The following is a 27,877-nucleotide window of genomic DNA, read 5'->3' on the forward strand; positions in this document are numbered from 1 at the left end:
TTCTATTTAAATAAAATACTTTTATTGTTACACCTGCTTGACAAAGCATATAAAAACAGTTTCAGCTACATGCAAACTATGACAACATTTGGAGCCACCGATGGGGGTGGGGGGCAGGGTTAGGTTGGTCCCTCTGGAGTGTAAAAGTGGGCACTCCGGTCAACTGAAAATGTGGAGTTGCATTTGTGCCATGGGGGAAACAGCTGAAATAAGCCTGGTCCAGTGTCCCCCGTCCCTCCCCCGTGGAGAAGAGAGGTGTTGGAAGCTGAAATCGGCTTTCCTCTATGAAGATCCTGGCAGTTGTGCAGGGCCTGTTTCAAATTGGGTGTTTACCCAAATTAAAGCACTTAATGCATATGGGGTTACTGACTTAATCCTGGGTGGGTTGGAGTGGGAAGTGAGTGGTGGCTTACCATGTCCACAGGCAGACTGGAAAACGACAAGAGCTAATATGCTCGCATGGAGCTGAAGTTCAGCAAGGCCTTAGCTGGCAAACGGTCCACTAGTGGAGGCCCCAGGGCTGCGTTTTGTAAACTAGTAACTCCCCTCTACGGTCTCCTCCTCCTGTCACAGTGATGGGAAATCCAAAAGAACCGAAGACACCACACCGAGAGACTGTTGACACACGACAGCTATTTCACACCACAATTGCGACATGAACATCTGGAAGCATTGGCTTGATTCCCTCTGGTATTGTCACCAGAAGCCACATGTTGGTGACCCCTGAAGCAAAGCAGGCCACACTTAAGCCCCAGCAGCTTTGGAGGGGAGAGTGAAGCAAGGGGAGTTTGGCTTTTCCTGCTTTGCTGGATCAACCAACCTAGAATCTGAGGCTTAGGGCAGCAACTTTTGCACCTGCCTTCACTGCACTGAAACTCAGCGTGTTAAATTGTGAAACTCAGCGGCAGGGGAGGGGAGAGGCAAAATCCACTTATTTCTTGCATTGTTGGTGCTAGTGAACAGTGTCTGTTCCTCTGCTGCATGTGGAAAGGGGGAGAGAAAGGCAATTTCCCAGTCCTTCTGGATCAGGCTGATGATATGCACTCCTAACATTTGAAAAATCAGCATTTCCCCCAGTTCTGTGGGATAACTGGCCCCCTGCCTTTGATGCAAGGATAAAAATCCTTTCCTGAAACTTCTACCACGAAAATACTTGGGAACTTTTTTTTTTTTAAAGCAATCAATCTGTAACCACTATAAGGAACAGAAAATGAGCAAACGTGAAAGTCCTGGTGAAGAGTTCTGCGTAACTAGGAACCTACACCGGACAAAGACTGGCTCAGTTGGGGTGTTGCCTTCTCAGTTTGTCTTTCGTTCTCTGGAACTAAAGAGGCTGCAGCACTAGAGATCTCCCCTCTGTGTTTGTCACAAGATCTTGGGAGTTGAAGGGCCGAGAGCATCACTAATGTGCTGAAGGGTGCAGCCTGCCTCCCCGACACCACTTCTTTCTGTCCTCTCATTTATTATCCTCACAAGAGGACCCTCCTCAGTATCTGGAGTCTGGGGCCAAGATCCTTGCTGCTGATGCTGCTGTCATCGGGGTGGGAAATGGGTGGGTGTCTGCTGAGAGCATTCTGGCCAAGTGAGAGGTGCCTGCACCTCATGTTTGAAGCAGCCCCGGGGGATCCGCCTCCTCGTCTGCCACCTGACTCTCCAGCAGCCTGACCTCAATCGCCTCGCCTGTCTGCAGCTCTCCGGGACTGGCAGTGCCCATGCTGCTGCCGCTGTCACCGCCACTTGCATCCTCATCCACGGAAGGCAGGCCCTCCTGACTCTCCAAGTCACTCACCTGGCCCTCCCCAAACTCCAGGATGGTGGGGAGGTTCCCCTGGGTGGGGCAGCGTTTCTTGAGGCTGACCAGGAAAGGCTGCGGCAGGGAAAAGATGTCGACGTTGTTGCCCAGATCGATCCACGTCATGCTGGGGAAGTTCCTGGGGTCCTTCAGCGCCTCTGTCAGGTCCCGCAGGATGGACTTGGTCAGCCTGTTGCCGTTGAGGGAGAGGGTGGAGAGGTGGGGCAGGGCGCTCAGGACGGGCAGCAGCTGCAGGAACACCTCGTCCGTCAGGTCTGTGAAGCAGAGCTCCACGTTCTCGATGTACTCTGAGGTCTGCTGGAGGTAGGGGATGACCCGGTCCAGCTCCTTCAGGGTCAGGGGGATGCCCGACAGGTCGACAGTGTTGTCCCGGGGATTCCCCACCAGGATCATTTTCAAGCTGCAAGAGAAGAGGAAGAGGAAGGGGCTTCGTGAATTGTCTCTGGCCAGTCCCTAACCCACACTGCTGGAAGGTGGAGGCACCATGGAAAACCTCCCGTTAAGGACACAAAGAGGAGGAAATGGAAAGAAACTAGGCAGACATTTCAGGGCCAGGTGTAAGAGAGGCTCAAGCAGCCATCGGTTTTGATCGTGGCTAAGAAATTCCCATGTGTGCTCAGAATTCAGCCCAGGGTTCCCCAATTGGCTAAAGCAGTCCACCTACATTTTTAGGTGAGCAAGCTGTCCTGTAAGGTCAGCAAGTGACAGAGAGGGAGAGAAAACGGGTTCATCTCAACTTCCATGTATGTTTGGATAAAAGGCACAGACAGTGCTATTTTTCTAGGGGGGAAATTAGTTAACCCTTGACCAAATAAAATAGTTAATCCTTGACTAGATAACCCTTAGGGTCCCTGTCAACTAGGATTAAATCCTACAGAAACACATTTTATTTTTTAAGTTTGGGGGGGGAGGGAATCCACCCCACAGGACAAAGAACCTGGGAGCCCCTCAACTCTATAATGCTCCTCAAGAGCATGCTAAGCGGCTCAGGCAGCGGCAGCATCTCCCCCTCAAACGTAATCTGCCGTCCAGCAAAAGGGCTGCAGAGGTTGTGGCTGCCAGATGCTTTCGAGGTGCAAATCTGCTGCCTACGAAATCCCTTCCTCTGGCTTTGCACCGCCTTACCCCACCATGCTGCAGAGCCTGACGTTGCAGTGGAGAGTCTCTGCCAAGCTCAGAGTCGGCTGCCAGGGCCAGCTGCTCTTCCTCACCCTGCAGAGCCACCTGTGGGCGGCCACTGAGCACCCGCCTTCCCTGCTTGGGGGAAAGGGCTCGCTGACTCACACGAGGACCCTTCTGAACACAAGAGCAGGCAGGCACAGACCCGCAGGCGGAAGCCGGCCAAAAGCAAGGCATTCATCACACGGCTCATGGCTGGAGCAGAAGGCAGCCCAGATGCACTGTTGTCGGCAGCCCACACAGGCGCCTCAAGAAGCTTCCTTCTGGGGCCTCAGATGCAGGGGGGGGGGGGGCGCTGAAGTCAGTGGTCTCAGCAATGATGCGGAGTCACAGCCACAGTGGCGCCTGGAGAGCATCCAGCCACACTTTGACCACTCAAAAGCAGAACAAGTCACGTCGCTCCCTGAATCAAGTGAGGGGGGCAGAAGCACAGGCACAGCCAGACTCCACCAGTCGCTGCTGGGCTGACTTCTCCTGCTCCAAATCCAATTGTACGACGCAGCACTGCTGAAAAGCAAGGCGGCAGGCAGCTGTACACCCTGTACACCGTCACCTTGCAGCACGGGGCCCTCTGCTCTTGCTCAGAGGCACATGTGTCGCTGGTTTGTTGTTTTTTAATCCTGTGTTTGTCCCATCCAGCTCAGCCCTTCTGCTCTCGACTGAGCTACTGTCCGTCTAAGATTCGTGGGGGAAGGAATAAAACAGATTATCGGGCATCGTGGTGGCTCTTCTCTCTCTTAATGGAAGACCATCAAATGAAGAGTTGGCCACACAGAAAACCAGAGAGGGTCTGTGCCAGAGCCAAGCCCTACAAGGGAGGGGTATTCCTGCCTACTCCTGCTGCAACCCCAGCCAGTCCATGTCCCCCACTCCACCCCAACGGAGGGGCAGCTGCAGCCAGGAGAGGGTTCTCCTGCCGGGTGCGGAGCCCTTCTGGTGAACATGAGAGAAGCATCCGCTTTAAGACGTAAATAATTTGTCCCCTGTGATGCTAAACAGCAAGGAAGGGAAGCCAATTCAGATGCTTGCCTGCCTGCTCTGACCTTCCCGCTGGCTGGCCAGGAGTCAGCCTTGCCAGAAAGGGCAGCAGAGAATCTGAAGTGACAAGTGCCGTTTGTGCCGCTAAAGCGAAGGCAGCAGCTGGCTGGGAGCTGCAGCCTGGAGGGACACAGCCGAAGAAGCAGCAGGAGGTGAAGGAGTTTGCCACGGAGGCTGGGGTGCAGTGGGGGGAAGGCCACCCCTGGTGCTCGGTGGCTGAGAACACAACTTAAGGATGAGGCTCAAGATGTCCGCAGGATCTGGAGCCCCGCTCAAGACCCCAGGAACCATTCCAGTCCAGCTGCTACCCAGAACGGTTCAAGTTTGGCAAAAAGCAGGGAAGAGGAGGGGGCTCCCTTGGAAGAATCACCCTGTAAAACGTTCGCCCATGTGGGGAGGATGGGCTTGTCAAATTTACATCCTAAAGTTGTTCCCCACCACTGGGCAACAGAGGATGGAGGCAACTCCTGCGAGAGACAAGTGCTGTCTCTGCTTTTTCCAGAGGAGCGATTCCACCCACCTGGGAGCTCGCCTGCCTCCCATCGCAGGCCCGGCCAGCCTGCGTTGCATCAAAACTGCAAATTACTGCATTTAGAGAGAGAGGGAGAGAGAGAGAAAACTGCTCCGTAAACAATCCCATTGCACATTCCTTCCTTGCAAAATGGAATCCGCTGCCTTGCTGGCTCCACAGGCTGGCTGTAGTTATGTCCGCACGTAAAAATAAACTGCCAGAAAGCAGTGGCAGATGGGACAAGAACCCTCTCTCATTTTGGGTGGGGGGGGGGGGGAGACTTGCAGGTGCAGGTGTCCAAGACTTTTCAAGGGCCTTGTGAGCAGAGGGTAGATATCAAGGCGGCAGCTGTTGGGAACAGACCCTTTTCCTCTTGGGCAGCCCTTGTGGTTCACTACCTGCAGCCTCTGCCTGGGGCATTAAAATGCAGGCACTGCTCTGGAAAAGTGAATGCGAGTATTTCCTTTCTGACTTTAGCATGCTACACAGACAGAGCGCCTACCAGTTTGTTAGAGGCAGCTGAGGGGGAAATGTCTCCTCCTGCCAGAGTCACGAAGCCAGTAAAAAAAGTGTGTTTATTTTGTTGGAAAATGTTTTACTTTTTATCAAATAAAATATTTCTTCTTCCAATTGTTCTGAAACTATATAGAAAGTAGGGTGAGGGAACTTAAAAGCCAGGGGAAAGGAGAAGGAAGGAAGGAAGGACTCTAATGGAATGGGAGAATAGGGTAGCTGCAAGGGGCATCAGGGGCCACATGCAAAGGGGTCAAGGGCCGCATGTGACCATATAACTAGACGTTAACCAACCATTAACAGCTAAGAGTAATCTATGTAGAGATGCAAGTATTTTCTTCTGAAATTTTAGCCAGAAGTTAAGTATCTAAAAGACAAGGGCAGAGTGTTAAAATTTAACAACGCAACAAAAAGCATAGATTTTTATTCTCTCTCTTTTGCTGCCTTCAATAATAACCCCACAAAATAGTTCTTTCCAAAAGGTTTCATGGCTTAATCACATCATCTGCTGCTACAAAAACCCACTTCAATTCGTAGGATGAAAATCACAAAGGAGAAGTGGAGGGGATCCAGGTCACTGTGTGTCACGATGAAAAAGAGGCTCTCTGTTAAAGAAATAACTCCTAAATACATTAACATTCTGCCTGAAGACAAGAACACAGGAAGGCAGGAGGCATCTTCTTGCCCCTCCAAGATCAGCAGGGATTTCCCCCTGGAGGGAAACTTCAAAGTGTTTCCAATTTCTCTGACAGCAGGTTGGCAGATGAAGCCAAACAGAAATTAATCTCCAATTAATCTGAACAAAGATTAGAAGGAAGGCTGGTGCCCAGCCAGGATCACTCAGGGTGAGATGGTTTTTTTCTTTTAGCGGGGGTGAGGGGTGGAGTAAGGAAGCCAGGAAAGAACCCCTACCAACCCCTGTCTTACTTTACCCAGCAACAGAGCATCTCCACCTAAGGCACATCCTACAACCTGCAAGCTCACTCTCTCCTCTGGCTCCTGAGCTCACAAGAGGCTTCAGTCCGCATTTCCCCTGTCAGAGGGAGGGGAAGCCCCGCCTTTATGAGCAGGGCACAGTAGGTACAAAATAAAATAGGCAATAACAATACGCTTAGATGTAATATAGCACCGTGTATTGCAAGCACTACAGCAGGCAGAAAAACCATTACGTGCACCCCCTAAGGCCCTCTGAAATTGTCAAGCACTTCTCGGGGGGCAGGGTGTGGATAGGAAACTTGCTTTATTGTATTTGTACATATTTTAAGGCACCTTGATATCCTGTGTGAGTGGGTGGCATATAAATATTTTTTTATAAATCAGCAACGTCAGCACAGAGAAGCAACAAACAGCCAAGCCCTGCCACATTTTGCACGGAGAGGCTGCTCTGACTCTGCACTGTTCTTTCTGCAAGAGGGGAGATTTACGGGTCTCCAGGTGCTTATGAAGCCAACCCTGGAGGGGGTGGGGGGAATCCCTCCACACAAGAGAGACAATAACAGCCCTACTGCGCCAGGCCGTCTCCTTCTTTACATGCTCCAGCTTATCTGCATGCCCAGCGAGGCCTCTGCAAAGGCAGGGAGGGATTGGCGCAGCGGAGTAAGTGGGGGCTGGAAGAGATAGGAGGAAGCTCCCATGGAGCCAGGCCAGACCCTACAGAAATGGGAGCATCCCTAACCAGAGCTGAGCTCATTTGCTTTGCAAACTCTTTGAGCTGTGTGTGTGTGTGTTGTGCTTGCAGAAAAGAGAGAGCAATGGAGGTCACTCACTTAGGTCAGCCAAATCTGCTCAGTTCTTGCTGGGAACGCAGAAGGATTCCTGGTGGCAGCAAAAGGCTCCCTTCTCCTCCCAGCAAGGAAAGACAGGGGCTCAACCACTATTCATCTTTTAATAATACAGTGGTACCGCGGGTTAATAACTTAATTCGTTCCGGTGGTCTGTTCTTAACCAGCAGGCCTCTTGCTGCCGCTGTGCCGCTGGAGCGCAATTTCTGTTCTCATCCCGAAGCAAAGTTCTTAACCCGAGGTAATATTTCTGGGTTAGCGGAGTCTGTAACCTGAAGCAGATCGCTTGGGGGCACGAACTTGGCTTATATGGCTTCTGCCCAAATCAAACCCCGTGCTGGCCTGAGAAGGCTCCTCTGGCTTCAGGGCCAGCCCCACCAAGCCACAGGCTCAAGACGCAAAAATGCCGCTGCTAGGAATTTATGTGGTAGGCTTCTGCCATCCCTCTCCAAAGCTCCAAGTGGGTTGCAAAGGTAGAGCTCTCCCTGGGGCCTGCTGGCTTCCACATTCCCCCCCCCGCCCCTGCAACCCCCCCTCCCACCCACAATGGCCTTTGCACACACAAACTGGTCCCTGAGAGACAGCACTGCCTGAGAGGTTTTCTCTGCCCCAGAATAGGCCTTTTGCACTCCAGCTACCGACTTGCATCTCTTGACAGGAAATAATGCAATCAAGTCTGTTAGAAGTCAGGAACACACACACTGAGCAAACTGCTAATTAAAAATGGGGCTGGTAATTAGAAACACCCAACCAAATCCTTTAATTTATGCTTCAGAGAGTTCCTCGGGTCTCTTGTCTTCCCAAAGGGTCCTCACGGCCACGTCAAGAGTAACCAGGATTATATCCGACTTAAGTGGACATCAGCGCAGGGGGTGGGCTGCAGGCCATGTCCCCTCCCACCCTCCCCCATCATCTCCAAGACAGACCAGGCTTTGCTGGGCATACAAAAGAAGTATTTGCTTATTCAGGCCATGCTTCAAAGCCACTCCAAGCCTCTTTTCTGTTTTGGTGGGGGACATAAAGGGTCTGAAGGTGCCCCAACCAGCTGGTTGCAGCCCCCAGCAGAAAACTCCTAGCCTGGAGAGGGCAGGGTAGGAGACAGCAGGAAGAGAGGCTTCGGTGAGAATGGAGAAGAGAGAAAAGGACCACAGTGTGAGGGTGGCAGCCCACAGAAAGATGAAAGCTAGTTGGGCAGCTGAACTGGGCACTCCACCAGCCTCATCTGCTTTCCAAGGACCAGGCCCCGATCCAACAGCCCTCCTGACATTTTGCCATTTTACCATTCAAGCCACGCAGGGGACAGACAGTGCCTCCAAGGAGGGCCTGGCTCACCCCATGTGCTCCAACATCACAGAAAAGGCCAGAAGACAGAGTTCATTAGCTCACAGAGCCCAGAGTCTTTTCACCAAATGCTGCCACCCACTGAAGGCGAGATTTCCTGTCTTTTTTTCTTCCTTGGCTGAACAGACAGATGTTAAATGACTGGGACAGCTCTGCTGGTAGAGCAGGAGACTTCATCTCAGGGTTCGAGCCCCACAATGGGCAAAAGATTCCTGCATTGCAGGCGGGTTGGACTAGATGTGACCCTTAGGGTCCTTCCAACTCTATGGTCAGGAGGAGACACAAGTCATTTTGCAGTGACTTGGGATGGAGGCTCCTTTGCACTGCTGGTGGCTCCACCTCTGCCCCAAGCCCGCCCGTCCCACCCTCAGCTCCCCCAAGAACGTCCCTCTGCCAGCCTCCCCACCCCCCGGCCTCACTCACCAGGCCTGCGGCTTCCTCTTCACAATGCCCTGGCGTCGCCACTGAGAGTGGGGGCTCAGGTGGTAAGTCAGCTGCCTGCAGAGCTTCTCCATGGTTCCCAGAGAGTCGCCTTCCTGCAAGAGGAATTGGGAAGGGGGTCAGTTGAACAGGCACCAGTCAACATATACTCGCAGTGATTTCATACTCTTTATTGCAGCTGGTAAAACAGTGATTGAATTTCCCCCCAAACCTCAGGCCTTTATATACATTATTTACAAAGTGAGTCCTGTCTGATTGGCTGATTCTGCTTCTCTCCTGAAGCCTGATTGGTCTTCTCCTGCAGGCCAATCAGTTGTTGCATTCTAGGATCCTACCAGCCTAATAGGCTGATTAACTTCCTCCTGGAGCCTGATTGGTGTTCTCCTGCAAGCCAATCAGTTGTTGCATTCTAGGATCCTACCTGCCTATTGTTCTAGGATCCAAGCTTAGTACATAAGAGCAGGCAGAGCAGCCTCTGTGCCTCCGCCAGCGCCTGGGGTGGGGGGAGGCTTTGAAACTCCCACCCCATTCACCTTACCCAGGCCAGCTAGAAAACAAAATATCAGCAGGACATTTCTCCTTACGATGCAACATCACTGGGAGGTTCAGCTAAGCTAAGCCTGGTCGGATGGCTGCCTCTCAAGGATTCTTCAGCTGAGATTTCCATATTGGTGGGGTCTGGGTTGGTTGCCCTTGGGGTCCCTTCAAAGCCTATGGTTCCATTACTCAATAAGCTCTTTGTCATCCCACCTAGAGCATGAGCTATCCTAAGGCAACTTCAAATAGTGCATCTAATTAAAAAGGGCCCATGCATGCTTTTCCAGCTCAGTCCCACCACTCCAAACTTTATTGGAAGACCACCCTCCACCCCGTCCCCCCAAGCATTTGCTGGCTTAAGCAGGCAGGGCGGTTGATGCTGCCAGCTTCACATGGTCAGTTTGGCATCTTCATATGACAATGGCAGTAAAGGCAAAGGGACCCCTGACCACTAGGTCCAGTCGTGACCGACTCTGGGGTTGCGGTGCTCATCTCACTTTATTGGCCGAGGGAGCCAGCGTACAGCTTCCGGGTCATGTGGCCAGCATGACTAAGCCGCTTCTGGCAAACCAGAGCAGCGCACGGAAACGCCGTTTACCTTCCCGTCGGAGCGGTACCTATTTATCTGCTTGCACTTTGACGTGCTTTCGAACTGCTAGATTGACAGGAGCAGGGACCGAGCAACGGGAGCTCACACCGTCGCGGGGATTCGAACCACCGACCTTCTGATCGGCAAGTCCTAGGCTCTGTGGCTTAACACGCAGAGAAAGCCCCAAATCAGAACCATGGCAAGGGAGGAAGAGATGGCAGGTGGAGCCCCATCTGACTCCCAGGGCCGTAAAAGTATGTTTGTCTGAGTCAACTGAGAGTTCCCTGCTCAGCCTTCACCAAGCCAAACCAAGATGGATGAGCCTCAGTTCAGAAGATGATGCGGACAGGGAGCTCAGCAGATCCACCTGCCTCTGGCTGCAGGAGGCGACCCTCCTGCTGCACTGCAAACACTCATGTTCCTAGCACAAAGGCAGCCAGAGGGAGGAGGCAAAGTCCAGGAAGACACCCTGGTCAGCATCCCTGAGAGCAGCGCTCCCAACAGGTCAAAGGAAACACATGGGATGGAGTTGGGAACAGCCTGCTAAATGAGTAGAGCAGAGCTATATGGCTTGGCCTTTTGTGCTGGCAAAGGCAGCTCGCTGACCAGCCCAAAGCCAGCAGCCTGCTCTCACCCATCAAATTTACAGCTCCTTGAGCACCTGCTCTTGTTCTTGTCCCCTTGTCAGCCATGTGGGGCCAAACTCAACTGCTTCCCAAGGGCAAATGGGGGAGCGGAGCACGCTTGTCTCCTTCTACAGTCATTGAAAGGAGGGCAGAGAGGAGGCCAATGGGCTCTCAGCACCAACGCACATACTTGGAGATTAAAACGTAGCTTACGACATGAAAACAATAGAAACCTATGACAAAAGTGGTCATAAACAATAAAGGAAACATTTTTTAAAAATACAAAACCAAACCGAACAATTGCCACATACAGTGGTACCTCTAGTTATGAACTTAATTCGTTCCGGAGGTCCGTTATTAACCTGAAACTGTTCTTAACTACAGGCGTGCTTTCACTAATGGGGCCTCTTGCTGCTGCTGCACCACCGGGACACAATCTCTGTTCTCATTCTGGGGCAAAGTTCTCAAATCGAGGTAACTCTTCCAGGTTAGCGGAGTTTGTAACCTAAAGTGTTTGTAACCTGAGGCATTTGTAACTCAAGGTACTACTGTAAATCGCTACAAAATCTAAAATAAAGATGCGAGAAACCAACAGCAACAATCCCTCCTCTCCCATAAACAACACACATCTCAGCAAGAAATAGAGAGCTGACACTGGAAATAATCCATAGGTGGTCTTTAACCACTCGCAGACTGGCTTATGCAGCTCCTTCTTCCTTGCCGAGATGCTGGAGTGGTTGCCAAGAAACTACTACACGTATATACATGTGTGGTGGTCCTGTGCCAAAGTACAGCTCTTCTGGAACTCAATTTTTCAAGAAATAGGTAAAATTGTTGACCATGAGATCATTGCCTCCCTGCAGATAGCACTCCTCAATCTATTTGAAACTGGAAATGTCCCCACACACTGCAGAGAGATGGTGTTGCATTTATTATTGGCCACCAGGGCTATTCTTGCCAGGCACTGGAAAGACTTAAATGGGGCTGCCCTCTTAGCATAGTACGACAAAGTGGGCGAGATGGCGCTGTTGGAAAAACTTACTTGCAAATTAGAAGTAGCAAGAGGGCAAAATAAAACTAATGAATTCTCTGCAATATGGCATGCTTTTATTAAGCATGTAAAGGATGGTTTGCACAATTTGAACCTGCATCCAGCATTCAGAAGTCTATGGCTGCTTTAATAAAATACAGTGGTACCTCAGGTTAAGTACTTAATTCGTTCTGGAGGTCCGTTCTTAACCTGAAACTGTTCTTAACCCGAAGCACCACTTTAGCTAATGGAGCCTCCTGCCGCCGCCGCCACGCCGCCACCGCACGATTTCTGTTCTCATCCTGAAGCAAAGTTCTTAACCCGAGGTACTATTTATGGGTTAGCAGAGTCTGTAACCTGAAGCGTCTGTAACCTGAAGTGTCTGTAACATGAGGTACCACTATATATTCCCTCTTGCTCTGAGAGAATTAAGACATAATGTCAGTCATGCATGAGTATGATCCAGGTCTCCACTGCCGCCCCCCCTCCACTTCACAACAGAGCACCTTCCTCTGTGGGTGCCAGAACTAAAGACAGCTGGTCTGGTCTGGCTGGCTGCCATTCTTGGGGGCAGGAAAGGCAAACTGCCACCCCCGTTCTGCTGGTCTCTGGGATTCGCTCTAGGCTAGGCCATAAGGGCTCCCTATTCTCACAGGCTGCAGAGGGCCGAGATCTCCCTTTGCTGGTAGGGTTGTGTGTTGCGTTTGTGGGACTCTGCACAGAAGCAAAACTTGGAATCTCAGGGAAGGATTCTCAGGTCAGCAGGCAGGGTTGGGTGGGGGTGGAGCTCCTAGCAGGGACTGGTGACTCAGCCAGGTGCCCTGTGCCCCCCACCCCTCCCCACAACAGGAAAGCAACTAATTGCTCCATCCAAGCCAGCCCCCTGCTGAATTACTGCATGAATTCTTTATCAAGCCGCGTGAAATATTCATGGCGACCTATTTTACAAAGCAAGATATGGACCACGGAGGGCAGGTAGCAGCGCACTGTGGATCATTCCTCCTGCTTCGGAGGGGTTGGAGGGAGGAAGGAGAGCTTTGGGAGGCCTTGGCATGGGGCGGGCAGGGCATTCCTTGAAGTGGGAATCTAACTGGTCCTATCAGTTAGGCGACCGCCCAGAGGCCATGTCACCATGTGCAAAAACAAGGCCATGTGCAGCAGCCCTGCTCCGTGGGTGGACACAGGCTGGATGGTGACATTTGGGAAGACTGTGGGTCTTTGTAGACAGGCAAAGAGAGAGAGAGAGAAATATATTTGTGCAGCAAAAGCAAAGACAGCGGACTGCTAACTGAAAGCGGGTTTTTGTTCTACCAGGAGAACAAACCTTTTATTCAGAGTCCTCCAGCATAAGGCGAAAGCACCTTTGCTCAGTTGTGTCACTCTGAGCCCTTGTGACTTCACAGCGGTGACGCTCCCAGCCCTTCCCAGAGGCCAAACATGCAGCACCTTCCCATAGAAGACCAGAATGCCAAAGACTCCCGTCGGGGGAAGTAGCAATCTGCTCCAGACTAATTCTGGGCTTGGCAACCGGCTGCAATCCGACTCGGAGAACCTGCGGGGAGAGACTCCGTGTTCCCTTCTCTGCAACATCCTTTTGGGGACACAGAGGATGTGCTGGCCCAGTTTGTCACCAGCAGACGCCGGGCTGCCATCACGTCCCACAGCAAGAGCACCGGCAAGAACATCTCACAGCCAAGGAGGCCGAAGGAGAGACGCTAAGCCAGAGAAGTGCTAACTGGCAATGCAGAGCTGAGAGATGGTGCAGGGTGTGTGTGTGTGTGTGTGTGTGTATGTTAGGAGCAGACGGAGAGGGTACATAGCAAGCAGGTTTCTGGATTTGCTGTCCTGGAGACCAAACAGAGGGTCGCAGGAGAAGTACCAGCAGATGGGATTGTGTTCTAAGAAGTGCTGGAGCCGCATTGGCCACAGCCCCAGTAAAAACCTGAGTGTCATTCTGTGCAACAAAAGAGAAAGAGCAACTGGAAGAATTTACAATGGCAATGGGAACCCAGGGACTGAGACTTCCTTTTTCTTGCTCACACATTTCCAGGCTTGCTTTAACCATCCTAACAGAGAGGCGCTTTGTTTAGAAAGGGAAAAAATGCCAAATGAATAACATTCAGAAACGTGGTTGCTCCACCTGCCCCCCCCCTTGGCCACCACTACTGACCAGGTCCATCCCCAAAACCCAGGTGGGGGGAAAAGTAGGTGCCACCTAAGATGGCCGCCTCCTTGCACACATAGCTACACCCACGCCCAGCTCCATGAATCGATTCCAATAAAATAAAATAAAATGCCCAACTCCAGCAAGCCTCTCTCCTGTAAACCTTGCCCCAGAGACCTCTGAAACCTCACTAACTCAGCCTGCAGGTTAAGGAGCCTTGCTCAGGGCAACTGCATTCACACAGGAGCCCAAATGCTGAAATGAAAAACAGAGTGTTCCTTTTCGCTCCTAGCGACTATCCAAATGCAGCTGGAGTAAACAACGCATCATACGCCACTTTATAAAAAGCAAAAATACTGTTAACTTTAAGGAATTCTATTTGTTGTTTATTCAGTTGTCAACAAGCATGTTTTAATGACGACAGCGAAGGAGGAGCCTGTTTCAAGGAAATGAGGGTTTATTAGCGGACAAAGCTGCATCATTTGGCTGCAGCCACCAATGTGCCCCTGCTTTCCAAACAACACGCCCTCTGCATGTATGCCTGTTCCCCCTGCAAGTCTTTCTTCCTCTGCTGCCGCCCATCTCCTTGATTAAGTCGTTCATCTCACCCACATTAAGTCTGTTCGACCCACTTGCTGCACGCAGGGGGTTTTTTGGGTGGGGGAGAAGAAAAATATCCTGAGCTCTCACTCTGCATATCCCAGCCCCCCACTCTCAATTAAAGGGAAGATTCTCATCGCAGTTCCTCACCTGTAGAAAAACAAGATTTGCCTGAGGGGGGAAAGAATCAATACACTTTCTACCTGTTTAGTAACTCACATCCCTCAATTACATTATTAAATGAACTGAACTCAAACGGCAATTACTCTCGCAAAGCATCAATAAAACATTGCAGCACCAATCGCTCAGAGCTGGCCTATCGCCTCTTTCTGGAGAAGCACCACTTTCCAGGGATGGGATTGCTAGTCCAGGATCCCTGCTCGGATAGGAAGCATTGGCTTGGTTTAAACCCTGAAAACATTATTGTTGGGGTTTTTTTTAAGGATCATCAGCTTATCTGGAAGGCTGTGGGTGCCTGTGTAGAGAGATGTCTTACTGGCAAGGAGCTCACCCTGGAACACACAACCAACCCTGCAAGGTTGGCTCCCAAGGGCAGCGGCTGGTTGACCAAAGATTCACCCACAACCTTCAGAGGCTGGAGTCAGAGGGATCAACCCTTGGAAATTCCAGTCCATCTGCAGCAGCTTTCCCTAACCTGGACCTCCCATCTTCCCCAGCCAGCATGGCCAATGGTCAGAGATGGTGGAAGCTGGAGGCCAAGGCTGGGGAAGGCTGACCAATGGTCAGGGCCAAGACCTTTGGGGGGGGGAACCTGGAAATGGTATTAGCATGGGTGTTGGATGTATGTCAGTCAGTCAGTGCTGAGTGGCTACAGTAACAAAGGGAGGTGTGGAAGGCTGTGGCTTATGGACAGGCAAGAAATGGAGGCATGTCTCCCCCAGGAGAGGAGCCAGACCAAGAATGAGCCCAGCCCTGAGCAAGCAGGAAGAGTAAAGCCAAGGAGAAGAAAGTCGTAGACTCTTCTGAACTTCCCTCCCCCACATCAGAAGAGCAAAAAAGCATCTCCCCTCCCATCAGATGCAGCTGCAGAGAGTAACCCAGAAATCTCAAGAGACTGCCATCGTCAGCTGAAGACTTGTCTGTGAAAATCTCCCAGGAGAAATCTAATCCCATTATAGGGAGCGATAAGCAAAGGCTGCCTGGAGGGAGAGGAAGGCGAGACAAGGAGGAGGGGGCAGCCGGGAGGCAGGTGCGTCGTCACCTTGAGGAGTGCATGGGGGACATTGGGCCGAGTTCACGGAAATGAACGGACCTCACTTAGTCATGCTCCTTTGTTTCAGTAGGGCTAGTCTGAGCAAAGCTTAGTGCAATACCACTAATGAAGTTTATCATGGCAGAAAATTGTCGACTTCTGCCAATCATGTTAACATGCTGCACTCTGCTGCAGAGGAGACTTGGACTTTGAGGGATGGGGAGGGGTGTAGTTGGGTGTCAGTTTCCCAGCCCCAAACAGGCTGCCTCTTCTGCATGTTTTGCTCTTTTAAACGGTAACAAAATGTAGGAATGACTGCAAGAGAAGGAGAGGGGCCAGCAATGCCTGACTCTGGGCTGGGCATGTAACCCTCCCTCCCACCCCAGCCAACATGGCCAGACTTTGGAATATCAAAGTCCAGAGCTTATGAACACACCTACAACATGCCTCCTCTTGAGAAGAAGGAAGCAGCAGCTATAGCTCTCCCCCCCCCCCGCCCCCAGCTTCTCACTCTTCCTTTCAACAGCCCAAAGCAAACCCCACCAAGCACTCACCGGTTTGGGGCAGTGGATGTACCTGGCCAGGCTGATGATCAGGTCATGGGTAATTGGATCAACCAGGTTCCTGAAGCTGGCGTAGCGATACAGGACGTCATCCAGCGAAGTTGACTCCATGCCCAGGTCCTGCAAAGGAGCAAAGCCAGTCAGGTGGGCGGGCACCTTGGAGTGCCCAGGTAAACCAGGCAAACCTCAGCAACTGGGCGATGCCAGCAGCCACAGCCCTGCAATCACACCCAGAGCCGACCCCCAAACGTTCAGGAAGGCTGCACTACAAGGCCACTACCCCACCATGCCCCAATATTTGAGGATTTTAGGGTTGGGGTTGTCTTGACCTGAGAAGCTGCATAAGTCTGGACGGGCACCACTAAGTAGGTAAGAGGTGCCAGCTGGATCAGGCCAAAGGCCACCCAGATGCCCCCAATGAGAAGGCTGCATTCTGGGCATGAGTGTAAGACAGGAGTCAGCAATCTTTTTCAGCCATGGGCTGGTCCACCGTCCTTCAGACCATGTGGTGGCCCGGACTATATTTTTTTTGGGGGGGGGGAATGAATGAATTCCTATGCCCCACAAATAACCCAGAGATGCATTTTAAATAAAAGCACACATTCTACTCATGTAAAAACATGCTGATTCCCAGACCATCCGCAGGCCGGATTGAGAAAGCGATTGGGCTGCATCCGGCCCCCAAGCCTTAGGTTGCCTACCCCTGGTGTAAGAGCACCCCTGAAGTGGGAGAAGGAGCAGAGGTCATTTGACTCTCTTCCTCACACGCCAACTGTTTGCTGAGGCACCTGATGGGTCGAGTGGACTTGTAGGGCTGTGTGGGTCAAGGAGGGAAGGGTGAGTTTTCCTCCCACTCATCCACATTGCTCAACCAGCCAGGTGGGTCACATTGATACCCCCATGGCCCTGGACCAACTTCTGCTCCCTCACTCCTTGGCAGCTCCACTTGCAAGAGGAGATTTGAACAGGCCCCTCTGAAAGGGAAAGGTCCCTAGGTGGGCAGAACCCTAGGCACAGGCAGCAATGGGCAGCGGCCCCACACAGATTCAGGCCAATTGCTCAACTGGATCTCCACTCTAACTTTTGAAAACAGGGGGAGGAAGGGGGGCGGGTGTTCCTTCCCACAGAAGGGGTATTGGTGGGTGGGTGGGTGGGTGGGTGGGAGACAGCAATATGAAACCTCGTCAGCGCAATCAAAAAGGTTTATTTCTGCCTGGGATCCCTTATGCTGCTCTGGGGATCCTGCTGCTTCCCCAATTTCCATTCATTCCAAAGTGTGACCTGAGCAGTGGTTGGATGGAACAGGGTGACAGAAACTGAACTCCTGCCAGCCCTGTCAGCTGGAGAAGGAAGGTGAGCCATCAAGTCTGGCAGAGCCACCCATTGACACTTGAAAACCAGCCAGGGTCAAGTGGAGGTTGCTGGGGGAGCAATTGCATCACGTCTCTGCAAGCACTTCTGGATCCTGTAGGGGATATTCTGAAACACAGAGCCCATAAAATTCTGCCCCTCTCCCATCTTGAAATGAGCATTCAGCGCACACACGCACAAGCCCCAAATTGCTGCAGCACAGTGATGCTTCCCCTCCCCACCCTATAGTTGAAACCTCCCCAAGTGAGAGCAGCATCCAAGCCAGATGAGCTCATCCCTGGCACAGTCTGTCACTGAGAGTCTGACTTGACTGGGCAAATTGCCTCCCAGCTGAGCACACTGGGCTATCTATCAAACAAGACGGCTGTTAACAAACCTCCCCAGTAAACAGGGGGAAGTAGGGGAGGAAGGAAGGTGGTTTAGGGCCTGTGCCAATGGGCTCCTGTATCTGTTCTGTACACTGAGGAGTGAAACCCCCTTCTGTGCAAGGACTCTCAGCAGCCCCCTTTTATTGCATTTCCTGCAAGGAATTTTGTGCAAATACCCCCATGGCAAGAGCACCATGCACCTGTACAGCTTCTCTGCGCATGAAGTAATGGGCTTCAGTGGCTGGGAAGCTGGGACCACTTCACCTGAACCACCTTCAGCTGCACGAGGGACCAAGGCCACATGGGCAGCTTCAAGCAAGTCATTTGCAACCACAACAGAAAGTCACAACAAGAAGAGAGAGAAACGAGGACACTCTTGTTCCAAAGCAGAGATGAAATGTGCAACACACAGAGCATCTTTTGGGCAGAATATGCAAAGAAAGAGAAGGAACTGCCAGACACAGACATCAGTTGAGCAACGGCGACTGACCGTTTCTGTCAAATTTGGCAACAGCAAATAATGTAGCAACAGAGCTGACACACTGCCTTTGTTCCACGAACAGGAAGCAAATCTTTAAGTGACCTGACAACTTGGATAAGGGCTCCAGAAATCTGGGTTTCTCTACAAGTCAATGGACCTCGGGGGGGGGGGGGACAGAGTGCAAGGCCTTCCCCATCCCCATCCAAAATAAAAATGCCCATCAAGAAGGATAGATGACACCAAGTGAGCATCAACCCTTACCGAAGCCAACACCCAGAAGACAGCACTGATGACTGATGCCAGTCTGGGCAGAATTTGGGAGAGGAGCATTTTACCCCAGTGAAAACAGAGCTGCAGGTACCGTATTTTTCGCTCTATAACACGCACCCAACCATAACACACATGTAGTTTTTAGAGGAAGAAAATCCGTAGGCATGCCACCCGTAGGCATTCCCTCCATAACACGTACAGACATTTCCACTTACTTTTTAGGAGGAAAAAAGTGAGTGTTATGGTGCAAAAAATACGGTAATTCTCTCGAGGTCAAACTGCAAGCCTTTCCAAAATAGTGTCAGCTTCTTCTGAGCTGTCACATCAAGGGTCGCCACACACCCCAGAGATGAATGCCGACTGTCTGGGCATGTGATTCAAGTGGCCATGAGTCCTTGGTGCCTCTGAGCCTGAACAGAGAGGGAGCAAGAGCAGCAGGACTCAAAGATATGGATCCTAGGAGCTCTCCTGCTCAGAAGTCCCATTGGACAAGGAAGTCCTACCTTAAGAAACATTGGGCTCACTAAGAAACTGACCTGGACACTTTCCCCATTATCTCAGACATTAAAATAAACCTTGCCTGCCTCTCAAGGGATTCACATTTTAAGGGTCTGAGCACCTGATCTCGAAGGGAGGCGATCATGGTGGAACCATGATTAAAGTTGGTGGCAGTCGTGGGGTCAGATGACCTTGACTGATGACGGGCAGGATTTTAAGGATTCCTGTTCTAGAGACTCTTTAGCTTGTGAAGACATCCTGGGAGCAGCACCCACTATTTTGGGGAGCTAGAGATGAGGAATTTACACTCCCACATCCTTTTAACAGCCCAGCCCTCCCAGTTCTCCACTTCTTCCACCTTTCCCCACACCCAAATGACCACTCGTGGGGCTACCACAACCTGATTACAGGAAGGCTGTTATTTCACTCCATATCATCCCCATGAACTTTTACAATTGGCCTCCCACTTTTTCCCATTAACACACTCAGCATGCAAATATAGGGCTGCCATACAAATGGGATTTCCCAACTGTATATGGGATTCGTCCACTGAAAATAGCATCCGGGCGGAATTTCTGAAAATTGGTAGAAAATGTCCAGGAAAACCTGGACATATAGCAACCCATGTCAGAAGTGTTGGTTTTTTGGCGAATTTCCTTAAAAATAGCTCAAAAACTTCAATTATGTGGCAACCCTATGAAATAGAACAGCTATCAAACTTCCTTCTGTCTCCCCAACTCCAGCCACCACTGTCTCTTTTAACTACTTTACTTCCTCTTCCTCATAGTGTAGCAAAGTCTCTTTCTCCAAATGGGCAGCTGCTGTTCCCACTAGATGTGCCATACTCCCACCGTGAATCCCTTGCCTCCCCAACATTTACCCACTTTAACGGACTCCTCACTCCTATACTGTATCCCTTTTCCAAACTCATGGCTGTTCTCTGGGCCCATCCAGCACAACTCAGGACTCAGGAAGGGGGAGCTAGTAGCTGCCTGCTGGTTCCCAGGCCCTGGGTCCTTGCCCTCTGGCTCCTAGGGCAGCCCTTTCCTTGGACGATGAACCAGAGAATCTTGAACTCCTTTGGGGCTCCTTATGTGAGGCAGCAGCAGCCTTCCAGTCCAGGGCTCCGAGGCAGCTGGAAACACTCACTGCCCGACCCCTCTTTTGCTTAAGGCACCCAAATCCCACCTGCCCCATGCTGAAAATTGCCCCCAGCAAAAGCTGCTGCTGCTGCAGCAGCAGCAGATAGTTCTATTAAATGCTGCGACAGGAGGTCTCTCCAGGGGCTGCATGCCTGCTCCTTGTACCCGTCCCCAACTGGGACTCCTGGATCACAGGGTGCGGTAGGTGGGCCCGTCTCTCCCCCCCCCCCAAATTCAGCCTCCAAATGACCCACACATCGCAGTCACTCGCTCCCAGTTTAGAAATCCCTCCCTTTGGGAGAAGCTGGAGGCTAAAGCAGAAAAAAGCTGCCACAAGAGCAGATTTGGGAGTGAGCTACAGGCACACTCGCAACCGGCACATGGTACAGCCCCCTCCTGGGTCCAGGTGGGGAGGTCAGAAAGAGATCTACAGTGGTACCTTGGGTTAAGAACTTAATTCATTCTGGAGGTCCATTCTTAACCTGAAACTGTTCTTAACCCGAAACACCACTTTAGTTAATGGGGCCTCCTGCTGCCACCGCACGATTTCTGTTCTCATCCTGAAGCAAAGTTCTTAAACCGAGGTACTATTTCTGGGTTCGCGGAGTCTGTAACCTGAATCGTCTGTAACCTGAGGTACCACTGTACATGGAAAGTGGAAGTCAGTGAGGGAGAGTCAGGGAGAAGAGCTCTCTCACTCTTTCTCTTAGGAGCAGGGAGGACAAGGTTCGCTGCTTTCAATGCTCTTATTATTCAGATCCTTTTATTTCTCACACCACACCCCCTGAAATCTTCCTCCTCTCTCTGCAGAAACAGCTCCCGGGGTCATTATTCTGTTCCTCCCACAGCCAAGGAGAGCCAAGGAAGAGGCACAGGGAAGCAGATGCAGGGGGGCTCCCGCCCAATGGGTCACACAGACTCATCAGAGAGAAAACAAAGCAGGGGGAGAATCAGCGCTGCCCCTCCCCCAGCATCAGCGGAGAGAAACTGGCTGGGAAGCCGGAGCAGGAAGCAGAAGACTGCCAAGAGGATCCCTCCATCCGGCAGCACAGCGGGTGGGAGGGCAACAGAGGCAGCTGTGCAGCTTCCGGCCAGGGGTGTGTGTGTGTGTGTGTGTGTGTGTGTGTGTGTGTGTGTGTGTGTGTAGAGGGAGCAAGATGGGACTCTGTGCTGTGGCAGAGGCAACAGCAAAGTTCTCCTTTCCTCTGAGGCTGCTACTGCTGCCACCAACCTTCCCCCCTCCAACGCACCATCCAGAAAAAGCCACTCTGCATTGGCTGGGGAGTTCTCTTCTCACCTGCGGGAAGGGCAAAGGCAGGTCCATGCCCCTAGAAATACAGTGGTACCTCGGGTTAAGAACTTAATTCGTTCTGAACCTGAAACTATTCTTAACCTGAGGTACCACTTTAGCTAATAGGGCCTCCCGCTGCTGCCGCGCAATTTCTGTTCTCATCCTGAAGCAAAGTTCATAGCCAGAGGTAATATTTCTGGGTTAGCGGAGTCTGTAACCTGAAGCGTCTGTAACCCGAGGTACCACTGTACAAGCTGGACACAGCCAGGGGAGGTGTGTGGCTGGTTGCTGGGATCCGTAGCCTGGTCTCCTATCCAAGCCAAGAGCGTTTTGAGTTGCGTTGGGTGGCGGGGGTGAGGACAGGTCTGCTTGTGCCCAATGCCCCCTGCTAGGAAGCCGCCACACCTACCCTGCCATGTTCAAATGTGGGAAGGTGCTCTGTACATGCCTCAAGGCCTCTTGGAATCCTGTGCACCAAATGCAAAGCAAAGCCCCTTTCCCACTCTCTCTCTCTCTCCTTTTCTCCTCTTGTGATTACTGTATTGTCCTGCAGGTTGCTACTGGCCATGCTGCGCTTTCCCATCCAAAAGGAAGCCCAAGCATGTGGGGTGTGCTTGTGTGAAATTATAGAAATGAGAACCCCCACACACAAGGGAGGAAGACCAGAACCCTCACACCTGCCCAGGCTAGCTCGCTGGGCTTCCCTCGCTGGATGAACCCCAGCATGGGGAAAAGCAGTTCTGGAGCTCAGCCATGGCTGGCTGGCAGAAAGCCCAAGGCCCCCCCCCCACCATGCCCTTGTGACACAACTCCCCCTCCTTGAGCAGCTGATAAGCTGCCACACACAGAGCCAAAGGGTTAGCTGCTCCCTGGCCCATCAGCAGCAAGCTTGCCCTGTCTGGGGAGCTCCAGCTGACTCTCTGGGCACAAGCCTTTCCTTCTGCTTCCCCTTGCAGGATTTGACCCCCCGTCTCCACCACTGGATGTGCACCAGACCTCCCTGTCCCTGAGCTTTCCATTATCCTCGCTGCTCACACACGGCTGCCCTTGGCTTTCGCTCTTCCCTCATCGCCTCTTCTCTCCCACGCAGCCCCCTGCTCCAAATGCAATTTCGCATCATTTAAGCCAAGATGGATTACGGGCGGGGTGGGGGAGGCAGTCTGCCCAAGTGCAGGCAAAGAGGCAGGCGGGGCCTCTCCTACACTCCTCGCCCTCCCCAAAAGCTTGCTTCTCCAAAAGGGACAAATATATTTGCAAGGTATTATTTGCAAGAGCACAGGAAATGAGGAGCCTGAGCCCGTCCCCCCTGCACCTCACACTATGGAGAATGCCAAATGAAAGATCTCCTCCTCTTCCTCTAGGTTCAATAAGCCCAGATTCTTAGTGAGCTTGTTTTCATTCCTTGCCAAAGAGGGATAAGCCGGTTTACATACTGGCATGCAGGGTGTGTACTACACACATATCATGTATGCACAAACAAGCGTGCACACACACAGTGCCAAGCTGAGAGCAGGAAACGTGCATCAGGACCCCACGAAATGCCCTGGAAAGGCAGCTTTTCCACCTGCTCTTAGTTAAGCCTCTCTCCCCAGGTGCCAGCAGAGCTGCTGAACTCAGCCAGAACTGGAGATTCCTGCCAGAGCCAGGAATTTGGAATATGCTCCCAGACCAGCTTACAACTCCAGGGCACTATCCCTTCTCCCTGGCTAGATGCACATGGACACACGTACACTCCCCCACACAGAGAGAAAGCTTCCAAGCCCAAAGCGAATGGCGAGGCAAGGCTTTTCAGTCAATTGACTTAGAAGTGGGGGTTGTCACACACAACGCCCAGAAATCAGCAATGATAGAATACAAGCGCAGCAGGTATGGAACAGCTCAGAGTTAATGACAGACTCTCGCACCAAACTCACCTCTCAAGCAGCCACAAGACAGCTCCATGGACAGACCCAGGAAGGGGTGCGCTCTGTCCTCCGCCCTGGCAAAAGGCTGGCATGTTGGCCATGGGGAAGGCAATTGTGCAAGGCGGGGGGGGGGGGGAGGGACTTGCCTGCTACTGGGAGCTTGGAAAACAGAAAGGAACTTTAAGAGACAGCTTCCCACTCCCCAGAAAATCTATTTTCTACACAATCCAGGCGGCAGCTCCTGCTGCCTTAAAGCACCCCAAGGACTGGGCTACCCATTCCTGAGGCTGTCCTTGGGAAAAGATTTCCATTGGATCCACCAGCTAAGCCTAAGGGAGCTTAGGCCGTCACACAGAAGGATCAATATGTGGACTGTTTGCAGGTGGGGGAAATCGTGCCCTGAATACGAAAGGAAGCAGATAGCAGCCACCAGGCCCAGCACCACCCTTCTGGGAGGCTGGTGGTAGAAGACTCTGCTTGGCAAGGAAGCCACCGGGGTGTCTCCTGCCAAAGGGATTTTCTGTGGACTTTAATACTGTTTTATTGGTTGGGGTTTTATTATAGCTCTGCATGTGTTTATGCGGAAAGGTTTAATGAAGGTCAGGATAGAAACCCACAAGAAGAAACCAACAGAGAGAAACAAGGCAGAGTCTGATCCTCTGAAGGAGCGACCAGGAGGCGGCAGCCCATGCCAGCCATTTCTGAGCTGAGCTCACTTCTGGAAAAGGAAGACTTTGGTGACCAGGAAATGTAGATGACCCCCTTGCCTCCCCTCATCCACCCGCTGTCACTTTCTCACCAGAATGGGGCACCCCCCCCACACACACACTCCAACTGTCTCCATTCACTTTCTGGCTGAGTTTCCTTCAGAGCTGAGCAGTCTTCCTCTGGGTGCGTGATGACACCCAGGAAGCAAAGCCGCTTAAGAGCTATTCCCCCTCCTGGAGAAAACGGGGGGGGGGGATCAGACTCTGCCGTTCCCAGGATTCTTTCAGGGACAAGGAGCCATGCAAGTTAACTAGCATAAAATTAGCATAAACACGCTGCGTTCCCATAAGGCAACTTGCACGATAGCCGCGCACAAAGCTGGAGGCTGTTCCCCTTCCCCCTCCTGGGCGCACGTGCCTTTCTTCCTCTGGCAACGAAGCACGCCAAGTCCTCCGCAAGGCTCCCGAGGCCGGCCCAGTCTCCCTCCCTCCCTGCCTTTAATTAATTTTCAACAAATGTAACTCAATTACTAGAAAGCCTTTGCGCACCACCGCTGAAATGCGCTGGCTGGCCAGCCTTTGCAACCAAACATGCAGGCAGCTTGCCTCCGACCTCAGCAAACTCAGCCAATAGGGCTGGAGTTCCCTTCCCCAACCCTGCAGCCCAAACACACACTGTCCATCCAGCCTCTCTGGAATCCGCATCTTGCATGCATGGATCACAGACTGTGAAGGTGCAGTGGCCATTGGGAGGGAGAGGGCTCTGTGCCCCTAGCCAGAAGGGACCACATCTCCCACGAGTGGCCAGTTCCACTGCCACAGCCACACACGTCTCTGTTTCTTTAAAAGAGTGGGTCAGATGTGGGCCGGGGGTGTGTGTGATAGATGCTCACTACCATCCAGCCCACAAGCAGCCACAGGAAGACACCTGTTCATCATAAGCCACTGGCACAGCTGTGCTGCCTACCTGCCTCTTTGGTGGAAGTCTGTTGCTCTTTCTAAACCACTCAGCTCCAACAGGGCCAGAAAGATGCTCATGTGTTCCACAAGCCCATTTCAAGCACCACAGTCACAAGTTCAAAGAGCTCATCTCCTCCATAATAGCGTCACCCAAGCCCACAGAGGCCCAAACTCTTCACGGCCCTCATGGCAAGGAACATGAGGCTCCCTCCCTGCTTTGGCCACCAAGGATGGTCTGCCAAGGTTGCAGGTTCAATCCATGTAAGGGATAGCTGCATATTCCTGCACTGGAGGGGCCTGGACTAGATGATCCTCAGGGTCCCTTCCAACTCTATGATTCTCTATGACTCTATGATCTTGCAAGGCTTCATCCTTGGTCATTTAAGACTGGAGAAGTCAACTGAAGGAAGGAAGTTTGAGTAGCAGAACTGGCTCAGGCTCCAGTTGTGTCAGTCAGGCCACACTTATATTCTTGGATTCAAGAAGCCTCCTCTGCTGCCTATCAAAACTCTACATCCTGCCCCTATCTCAATGGAAGAGCCAGAAGGGAAGCTCCCAACTTCATTCAGATAATCCCCCCTTGGAGCCCCCATTCCCAGCAAGAGGAAGGAGACGGTGACTGGCGAAAGACTCTCCCCTTCAGGATTCAGCATGGTTCTGCTCGGGCTTCAGCTTCTGTGAAATGGCTCCTCAGAGAGGAAGAGAGAAGAGGAGAATCCCACTCAGATCTCTCCGTGGAGAAGAAGATGAAATCTCACGCAGCAGAAACTGGAGCCTGGCTGTGAATCTGAGGCTGCAGCAACAGCAGCTTTCCTTGGCAGAGCCTGTCAACAAGGGCCTGGTGCGGACTCGCTTGCCATGGCACTTCGCCCACTTTCAGTCTCACACCGGTTTTCATACCACTTGGCAGTTTTGTTTCCTCAAACCAGGAAGGAAACGTAAACAAGTCCAATTCAGGAGAGAGTGGGACAGCCATCTCTGTCCACAATTTGCAGAAGTGGAAATCACTAAACAGGAAGTCATTAAACAAGCTCAAGGCCACCCTCCAAGTCAGGTGTCAGGCACAGGTGGGCGGCCCTGGTGCACAAATTCTCCTTGTTTACAACATGCTTTGTGTTGGGGGTGGGGAGGGGAGAAGGATGCAGGCCAAATCATTATATTCAGGGACCAAATTTGACAGGTGGGTGGAGTTGCTCTTGTGACAGCACAATGATGTCAGGTGACCTTTTTGTCCGCAGGGGTCTTGCAGAGTGCTTTGCAAAGGGTTTCTGACTGGAAGCTACTTCCAAACACCCTTTCAGCTGAGCCACGTTTTTACCTGCGTGTCCTACAAGATGTCAGATGTGGGGCATGTGAGAAATGAGTTGGCTGAAGTAGCCTGGCAGCCATAAATTGCCCCCTTGCTGGAGCACAGCCTATAGGAGGAGCCTCCCATCCCAGAGCTCATTTGAGGGAGATGGAGGCTTCCAAGGCATAATTCAAGGGGGCACCAAAGCCCTTAACCAGAAGTGCAGGTTAAGGTACAAGAGTCCACAAGCCCAAGAAATGTTGGTAATTGGGGCCAAGACACAAGCCAACCCCAACCCTCTGTTGCATGACACCTGCCAGGAGCAGCATCGCCCCTTTTGTCCAGATCAGATCGCATGCTAAGCGTTAGGATATACTATGCTTAAAAGCATCCGTGGGTCTTGGAAAGGCCCCCCCAAGGGAGAGCCAAGACGTTCCTCCTGGGGTAACCCCCTTCTTCCTCATTTGTGGTCGGGCAATCCCCCAGGAAGGCTCTGCCCTGAGGAGGCTCCAGAGCAATCACCAAACCCATCAGACCAACAATTTCCCTTCCCAGACCAGCGAACCTTCCACGAACCAGGCGAAACTCGCCCGCTTGCCCTCGGCTCTGATCGCGACCCTCCTGGACAGACAAGTGGGGTGGGGGTGGGGGAGGTTGGCTTTCATTCCATTAAGGGGCAGGGAGAGGGAGAAGCCGAGCTTCTAGGTGCCCCCCAGTTCCGCCTCCCCGGGCACGTGGGGGCTGCGAAGCCGAAGCTTCCCGGAGGAGGGCGCTTCGGTCGCCCGACCCCCATCCCTCTTACCTGGCGCAGGTGCTTGAGCAGGTCGGTGGCCTCCTCCTGCTTGCCTTGCTTGACCATCCCCAGCATGTCCTGGATCAGGCCGATCCGGCGGTGATACGGGGGGAGGCCGCCGCCGCCGCCCCCTCCGCCACCGCCCCCCTTGCCAAACTTTTCTCCGGATCGCACGACGAGGGAGGCCAGGAAGTCGCCGCGCTCCCGGGGCGACGGCAGCATCCTCCGGCGGGCGGCCGAAGCGGCGGCCTGGGGGCTGCCGGGCAGCGGGCAGCCCTTGGTCTGCTTGGCGCCCATGCTGGATGGTGTCCAGCCGCCGGCCGGCCGGCCTTCAGCGGGACATGGCAGGCTCCGGCCCACGAGGAGCAGGCGCTGCTGTCGAAGCGCGGGGCAGCCGCCGGCCCAGGAAACACCGCGGAGGCGAAGAGGAGGAGAGGGAAGCAGCAGCTACGACGGCAGCGCCTTCTCCGGGCATCTCCCGCGCGCCCAGCAAGTGCCCCCTCCGGCTCCCGCAACTGCCTCCCTTCCCCGCCCTCTGGCAACTTCGGGAAAACTGTTGCACGGCAGACCGAAGAGGGAGGGAGGGAAGGAGGAGCCGCCAGCGACGGAGGAGGAGACCGAGACGTGCCCGCCGAGTGTCCCCGGCGAGCGAGCGAGGCTCTGGCTGCTGCTGCTGCTGCTGTTGCCGCCGCCGCCTCCCTCCGTCTGGAGCTGCTCAGGCGGGGCGGAGCCCGCCTCTCCCCGACCGGCGGCGGCCTTGTGTCTGCCTGAGAGAGAGGGACCGCCCGGCCTCCTCCTGGCTCCTCCTGCCGACGGCGGGGGGGAAGAGGCACAGCCGCCGCCTCGCCCTGCTCGACCGGGCTGC

The 27,877-nt window shown here is 52.7% G+C and overlaps 1 protein-coding gene across 1 annotated transcript; it reads right to left on the reverse strand.

Annotated features, from left to right (window-relative positions):
- Positions 1 to 27,805, reverse strand: LRRC75A (leucine rich repeat containing 75A). The gene is made up of 4 exons (XM_083479363.1): positions 27,022 to 27,805; positions 15,931 to 16,059; positions 8,600 to 8,712; positions 1 to 2,213 (listed from the first exon to the last, which is right to left on the reverse strand). Exons 1-4 carry the CDS (start codon positions 27,307 to 27,309, stop codon positions 1,601 to 1,603), a joined length of 1,143 nt encoding a protein of 380 aa, XP_083335489.1. The 5' UTR covers positions 27,310 to 27,805; the 3' UTR covers positions 1 to 1,600.
- Positions 27,806 to 27,877: the final 72 nt, after the last annotated feature.

Source organism: Podarcis liolepis (genome assembly GCF_965112155.1).
Source record: "Podarcis liolepis genome assembly, chromosome: 16".
Lineage (NCBI taxonomy): Eukaryota > Metazoa > Chordata > Lepidosauria > Squamata > Lacertidae > Podarcis > Podarcis liolepis.